Here is a 7,923-nt window from a genome sequence, read left to right on the forward strand (position 1 = left end):
GTGGCTCTGCAGCCAGCCCAGCTGAGGTGTGCCTGGCCTGGGGAAACAGCCTGTGGTCCGGGCAGCATGAAAACGCGTTTGCTGCCTGGGTAACTCGTTCTGATGGTTAGAAAACTCACGGGTGACAACTGCCTGGCTTGTATTAGAACATCCTGGCTTGCATTAGAAATTTTGTGACCAGCAGAAGAAAGGAAGTGATTGTCCCTCTGTACTCAGCACTGGTGAGGCCACGCCTTGAGTATTGTGTTCAGTTTTGGGCACCTCAGTACAGGAGAGATATCGAGGTGTTGGAGCGAGTGCAGAGGAGGGCAACAAAGCTGGTGAAGGGCCTGGAGAACAGACCTTATGAGGAGCGATTGAGGGAGCTGGGTCTGTTCAGTTTGACGAAGAGGAGGCTGAGGGGGGATCTCGTCATGCTCTACAATTACTTGAAAGGACATTGTAGAGAGGTTGGTGCTGGTCTGTTCTCACAGGTAATTAGGGACAGAACCAGGGGAAATGGTTTCAAGTTGCAACAGGGCAAGTTTAGGCTGGACATTAGGAAGAAATTCTTCACAGAAGGAGTGGTCAGACACTGGAACAAACTGCCTAGGGAGGTGGTTGAGTCGCCATCCCTGGATGTGTTCAAGTGTTGCTTAGATGTGGTGTTGGGTGATAACGGTTTAGGGGTGACCTTGTAGTGTGGGGTTAATGGTTGGACTTGATGATCCCAAGGGTCTTTTCCAACCTGAATTATTCTATGATTCTATACCAAGCTTCCATGTCGGAGCAAAAGACACCTCTATAGCTATATAACTCTGTATTTACATAATTGTGTAAATTGTCTGTGTACATACATGGGATCCCATTTTGAATGGTTTAGCGACAGATGTTTAAAAGAATGTGATATTCTACTTTAAAATACATAAAGATATCATCTGTGGTTTTGTAGTCAAGCTATCTAATCAGAATTGCCAGGTTCCCAAAGCTATATTTGTCTTTACAGGACCTTTTTATCAGAAAGGCAGCTTTTTTTCACTTCTGCATGAGGAAGAGATGGAGTAACTGAATGGAAAGTTCCTGTAAATTGACACTGGTATACAGACTGTCTTTTAAAGCGTAGCTCATGTGGTTCTCATTCAGTACTCTAAGGGGAGCTTCTTTTTTTTTTTTATTTATATGGCAATAAAACAGGATTTTGTGGCCTAACGTTTTTAGCAAAGCTGAAGTAGTGCAGGTAATAAATTTTAAGTTAAAATGTGAGTTTAATGTGTTTGATTCTTTAATACTAATGTTTCAGGAAACAGTCCAACTCTTAGTTCTGATAAGGCTGTAGCAGCCTATTTTTAATATAATTACAAATGTAAATATTTGCCTATGCAAAATAAATTTTCTTCAAAGGCATGTGCTAAACTATGCAAAGAAGCTAGCTTATTAGTTTTAATCTACTGGTTTTATACTAATCTGATATTATTAAACTATGAATTTTAATCTGTTAATTGGAGCACACAGTTCTAGTTTCCAAAATGAAATCCACTAAGCATTTTGTTTTATTCGTTGATTTTTGTATTCTTTGAATCATCTTTAGATTCGAAGCGATTCCTCTCAAGTTGTCAATGAAAGTATACCTCAAATTTACACAAAAGCTACAGAAATGAGACAAATATACAGGAAGATTGACAAACTAGAGGTATGTATTTGATACATTTCAAGTGTATTCTGTTTCTTAAGGAGGGGAGGAGTTGCTGATACGCTATAATCCTGTGTGTGCGTGCATGTGGAGTGGGCTCAGATCCATTTTGCTCTCCATGTCCAGTCTGGGTTCAATGCTTTAATAAAAAGAGCAGAGTTTATCAATAATTTCTGAAGACTGTGGGTGTTGTAAAATAAAAGGCCTTTTTAAAAAAATTATCTTTTTTTCTTATTTACTGCTTGAAGCAAGACACATAATTTTTCAAAAAGAAATAGTACTGTTTTTATTTTGTAGTGTCTTTGGAAGTTACTGCCTTGGGAGCTTTTTGGAGACTAGTAGTATGAGAGATCATTTGATCCCTGTTAAACAAGCTTCCAAACTATGGTTCAGATCCTTAGTCCTTCTTTTAGTAAAAAGACAGATAGAAGTCTAGGCTCTAAGAAGTCTAAATTAGTTACTTGAGTGGCAAATAGGAAAAGTAAGACTGGCTGGTTTATTATATTAAGCATGTTTTGCAGTCTTTTAAGTATCTTAAGTAATTTTTAGCAATAAAATGCACTTGTAGGTGGAAGGGAAATAGAGCATAGAGTTTCGGACTCCTCATGTAAATGATAGAACTTTCACCACTGTTGTGGTGAAATAATCCTGGTTTAATTTGCTAGTGAAAAAGTTGAATTTCCCATGTGTTTTTTCACACCAGGCTTTTGTGAAGATGATTGGAAATAGTGTAGCTGGACTGGAAGAACGGGTCATAAAAGCAGAAACAGACCTTGGAGCTTTTCCAAGCACATTCAAGAAAATCTTGCACACAATCAGCATGCCGTCCTTCCTTAATGTAAGTAAACTTTTGTTACCATGTGGCCAGCTTAGTTGCTCTGAGCAACTTACCAGAGCACATGATTAAAATTGTAGTATGTTACACATACCTCTGAATTTAACTGTGAAACTTTTTTTATACTTTATTAGGATTTTTGCAAAGTTCTCAGGCTTCATAAAAAGAAAAAATAAAACATCAAACTTAAAAAAAATTTTCATGAATTCTCACAAGGATTCGCCTAACTTTCCGAAGTAAGGCTGAGCTCATGAAGGGAATGTGAAGGGTGTGAACAAGCGTGTTATGTTCAAGCATTTTTATTAAAGCACCCCGATCTCTGGTGGTATGCAAAGCAAGTAGGAAGAGCCTATACATACAACCTGGTTAAAGAATCATACCGCATTGATAATATCACTTCAGAAATGTTACCAAAAAAGGAGATGAAAGCTATGCTGCACAATATTTTTACAATTAAGGTTCTGTTTATACTTGATCCACACAGTTCAGTAATCATGTAAGCACCGTGCTAAACTTTCTAAGGATGCGGTTTTCTCTCTCTTTCTTCATCACTATGTGTGGACGCTTTCTCTGTAGAAGACCTGAAGTACTCTCTGGCATGTTCCAAAGAGATGCCTTACCTAACCTTTATGCTTTAGTTTTAAACCATTAGTTTTAACCATTATGCTTTAGTTTTAAAATAGCCTTCTTGTTTAAAAAAAAACCCACAAGTAATAATCTAAACAGCTGATGCTTCCTGGCATTACTTGCCAGTACACCATTTTTAAGTACTCATACCTGCATCTTGTCAGCTCTTAGCTTCTTTTCTTTAACTTTTCCTACATTCATCCTGTACTAACTCAGATTTCTGTATCATCATACTGATGAAAATGCTAAAATAAAGTAGGTTTGCAGAGGGGAAGAGGAAGATGATTGTGGCTGTTTGAGGTATTTGCGTTTCTACATATTGCAAGCATGTGTGGCAGCAGAGAAAAATGGTTATAAAAACAATATATATTGTCTTGTTAAGATTCAGTTCAGGAAACCTCTTCTTCACAGCTGTTTTCTGTGCAGTCTTTAAATTAGTTAACTTCTCATTCCTTCATTTTCTTTGGTGTATAAGTTTAGAGTGGTGTAATTTCTTTTTCTTGAAAAATACCAACAAAACAAGACAAAGCTGCTGTTTATGGGACAATTACAAAACAGACAACTGAAGCAGTTGACTTGAAGAATATTCAACTGTATTTTCCATTTTGTTGCTAAAACCAGTTGTTAAACCACAGAATTATAATCTTCCGTTGAAAAATTTGAAAGTTCTAAGAAAGCAGTTTTCCAGTGTTGGATGGAAACACTTCATCAGCTTAGCAGTTTTTCCACAGTTAAGAAGGTGGAAAGTCTTTGAAAGTGTCATCAAGCCCAACCTGGCATGTCCGATGTTTTCTTGGCTTGAGTGCAGATAGCAATAAAATCAACACTCGGAATCGACGACCATTAATTGATTCACTGCAAGGCGGGTCACTGTTCTGTCGTGTTACTGAGTATCACGTAGTGAAATACCTATTTGCACTGTAGTAAACAGGAGCATGTCGGAATGGAAATGCCTATTAGAGATTTCTCCTCCTGTCCAGCATTTAACTAGCTCACTCAGTAGATCAGTGCTTCGGAGAACGCAGCTGTACCAGGTCACGATTTTCACTGTAGCTGTGGTTTATAGCTTTCTGCTAGGATTTTTAGTTGTCTCCTCATTTTCTTCCCATTTAAATGTATCTGTTTCTTTACACAAAGGATATATTTTTTGTATTTCTCAAGCTGTATATTTGTAATTTTGCTTTCAGATTTTGCCCCAAGTTCTTACCTTATGAATACCAAGAAGTGTAAAGTACAGTACTGTAAGACTTCTAATATCACTAGGGATGTAAACTCTCTCAAAAGGTAAAAAGTCTGCTGAGTAGCTGCAAAAAAAACTGACCGTAAATGTGTACTTAGGCAACTGTGGGTACTGTGCCTGCCTATGAATTTCTTCACTAGTTTGAAATTATCCCCTTCTTGGGACACATGCAGATATAGTGCCTCTTAAATCAGTGTTGTGAGTTGCAGAAACCTATGGCCTTAGTTTCCCTTGCTTGCGAGGTGTTTTCTCCTAGGGCAGTACAGGATAGAAAATAATTTTTAAAAACATAACTTTGATTTCAGGGGTTGTTTTTACGTTTGGTAAAATTTCTGGTACAGAAAGTGTTGATAATATCCACTATTTATAGATCTTATTTTTGTTTAATTTTTTATTTTGCTGCAACATGAATGGCAAATCAGACATTTCAGAGAAGTTAATGGTATTGGAAAGTTAAACAAATGTCGTAGATCAGCATTTTTTTATATAACAGGAGAATATGTACTTATTTCATATGGAGTACAAATACACAGCTCAGCTGAATATTGGAAAAAATTCCCATTAGCTGTTGTGTAGGTATGCTTAATTATATACTTCACTTTGGTACCGTAAAAGCATTCCAAACTGGGTATACTAATGATATTTGGTATGCTTTTAATGTTATGATTGGTGAAGACTCTTCATTTCCTTATCCCAGACAGGCAAAAATACCTGAAGAACTTTGCAGACAGACTGACTGAGAGCTCTGCAACATAGTTCATCCAAATCTTTTTAAGACTATGTTTTGAAAACTTATACTGGGTGTGTGTTGCAGTGGAGCGTTAGTTATGTGCAGGAAGGCTGACACTATAGTCAGCAGGGGTCCTTGCTGTTGTCTCTTTAAACAAGGTACTTAGTATTGCAGAACAATATGCAGTTAATATTTAGAAGAAATGTGTACACTTTTCCGGCAAAACAGTGGAACAGCTCTTTCCAAGTCCACTGCCGTGTTATTTTTAACAATATGTCATAGTACATGTAATCTAACATTTGATAAAACAGCTCAGCAGAAGCAGCAACCTTCTCAAAAGAAACAATGGCCACTTACGTTTTCATATGAAGACTCTTTTAACTAAGTAAATGAGAACACAGGCTGGGGTTAACAGAGCTAGCTGAGGAGAGCTCGAAAGCCAGAGGGGCAAAGGTAAAGATATATGGCTTTGGAAGGAAGAAGGTTATGATAACTATACTGTGTCCTGGAAACAATGACCTGTTTGGCTCCTGCAGAGCTCCAGGTCTGAGTATGTTCAAGGCGATGGAGCGGCAAAGGTCAGAGGCTGCTTTTGTTCACTAATACTGAGAATATGCCAGACCCGTCTGAGCTGTGGTTGAAAGTTGGCCTGACTAAGGAGATGTGCTTCTTGGACTTCTCTTGTTTTACCTATTAGCTCTGTAGGCCTTGTTTTAAAACTTGCATTTTTAAGAAGGTGAAAACTAAAACTTATCTAATTTGCAGAAATCATCTTCCTCACGACAACAACAGACCCTCTATGAACCTCCAGTCCTCTTCAAGACTGAAGACTATTTTCCATGTCTTAATGAAGCACCTTATTGATGATTTTTTTCTTTGGGATTGATATGGATCAGCCAGAATAGAGACAGCCAAGTGAACAAAAGAAATGCTAACCTCAGAATAACTGCATTTCTGAGCATTATTGATGGCATATTGCCATTCTGAATCTCAGTGTCTTCCTTCAGGCAGTATTTTCAGGTAATCTTTATCTGTGTGCATTATTTCAGAAGTCTTCCTAAAACACAGTATACATTTTTAAATTATATTGAGGAAGGAACTTATGAATACTTCTGCATTAGTTTTTTTTAAATAGGAAAAATAATTTTATATAAAATCTTTTATCACAAATATCTGTGCTGCTGCAAGTGTAAATAGCTATACCACAAGGATGTCTCTTTTTGTTGTTGTTGTTGGTTGTTTTTTCTGTAATGTACTCACTGAGGTGAAAGAAAAACTATGCATAGAATCATTTTGAGTTTTGGAAACTGGTCCCTGCTGTTCGTACAGATGAATGCAGCACCTTGGGATGTACAAGTTGGAAGGGGAGGACTTAGAAGATGGGTAAGGAGTCAAGGCCATGGCTTGAAGCATGTGATCTAGTCCCTGTTCACAAAGCAAACATCCAGGCCCTGCTGATCATCATCATGTCACGGTGACCCGAGCTTCTAATTGTTGCAGCATTGTATTGTTTGATATGTAACCAGGTGGGCATTATATACATGTATGTATGGATTTATAACCTGCTATCAAAAAGAAAAAGTATCTAAGTAGAGGCAGGAATGTCCCTGGACTGAGCCTCGATCAGGAGCCTGACCAGACCATCTGCTTTTCCCTTGGAACCTTCCATGTGGTTACTGGGGCTCCCCGTGCTGACTGCAGTGTGATTATATTATCAATAAACATTATAATAGCTGCCTAACCCCTGCTGTAGCCTTGCATTTCACCTGACAGTATCCGATTGTGCCATTGTTTCTGAGAACCTTTTTCCATGCAGTTTCATATAATACATAGCAGGTATTAATTCATAAATTGTTGTATTCCTCTTAGCAACAATTTTACCACTGTTGGTTTACTACCAGTATAACTCATTGGAAATACCCAGAATTCAGATTTTGAGGAAGTAAGGAATACATTAGGGAAACAGCACGTCTGCTGATTTTGTATTGTAAGCACAGACAAATCTACACAGTTGTATAGCAAGGATTATACAGATTAATAGATAAAGCTTTTAAAACTATATGGTCTTGCCTCCCAACAGCAGTAGGGACCAGATTCTAAACAGTATCCAAAGCAATATTTAGTAAAAATTAAAACCACAATTGTGAAGTCAAAATGAGTAGGCTCCTAAAGCAGCACACAATTCTAATGTGAAAGTGAATTTTAGTATAAAGAGTCTAGAAAAATAATTGCATTTAAGCATGCAGAAATGAACAGACATTTGACTTTGAAGAAGAGTTCTCTGCTGCCTCCCATACTCCTCACATTCATAAATATTTCGCTGTTTAGATGTTGCACTGCAAGCAACAGTTGCATTTTAGAAAGGTGTGGTACCTTTGACTTTATGCATAAATAATCCTTGAAGGTTTATCACTCCTTTGAAAACTAATGAAATGGCATAGCTATAACTTAGTGTAGCCACATGAGGTTACAGCCAGATACTCTTTAAATACACTAATACTGACATGACAAAAAATTTTAAAGTAACTCTAGAGCAGCTTTCTAATTAGATGAATCAGTTGCTCAAATTAAAACTTTGCCCTCTGCTGAATGGAGATAAAATGCAGCTATTTTTAAATAGGTGATACAGTTTAAAATATTAAAATAGCAAAGATCTCGGCAAGCTTATACAGCTGAATATTTGTCATGTAATATTGTTTATATTAACAAGAGAAAAAGTTCACCTATTCTGAAGTGTGCATTTGTGTTAAACAGTTATATGGAAAATCAAAGTTATATCTTCAAAGCATACCACACCTAAAAATCATGCAATTCCTGTAACT

General features: G+C 37.2%; 1 protein-coding gene across 1 annotated transcript; it reads left to right on the plus strand.

Moving 5' to 3' along the window:
- Nucleotides 1-1,567: 1,567 nt before the first annotated feature.
- On the plus strand, nucleotides 1,568-5,965 carry BLOC1S4 (biogenesis of lysosomal organelles complex-1, subunit 4, cappuccino; the record flags this gene model as incomplete). Its single annotated transcript, XM_009873937.1, has 3 exons — nucleotides 1,568-1,669; nucleotides 2,373-2,507; nucleotides 5,867-5,965. Coding segments are annotated over 3 exons (336 nt in total), but the record flags the coding sequence as incomplete, so codon positions are not given.
- Nucleotides 5,966-7,923: the final 1,958 nt, after the last annotated feature.

The sequence above is a fragment of the Apaloderma vittatum genome, unplaced genomic scaffold (assembly GCF_000703405.1).
Source record: "Apaloderma vittatum isolate BGI_N311 unplaced genomic scaffold, ASM70340v1 scaffold17617, whole genome shotgun sequence".
NCBI lineage: Eukaryota > Metazoa > Chordata > Aves > Trogoniformes > Trogonidae > Apaloderma > Apaloderma vittatum.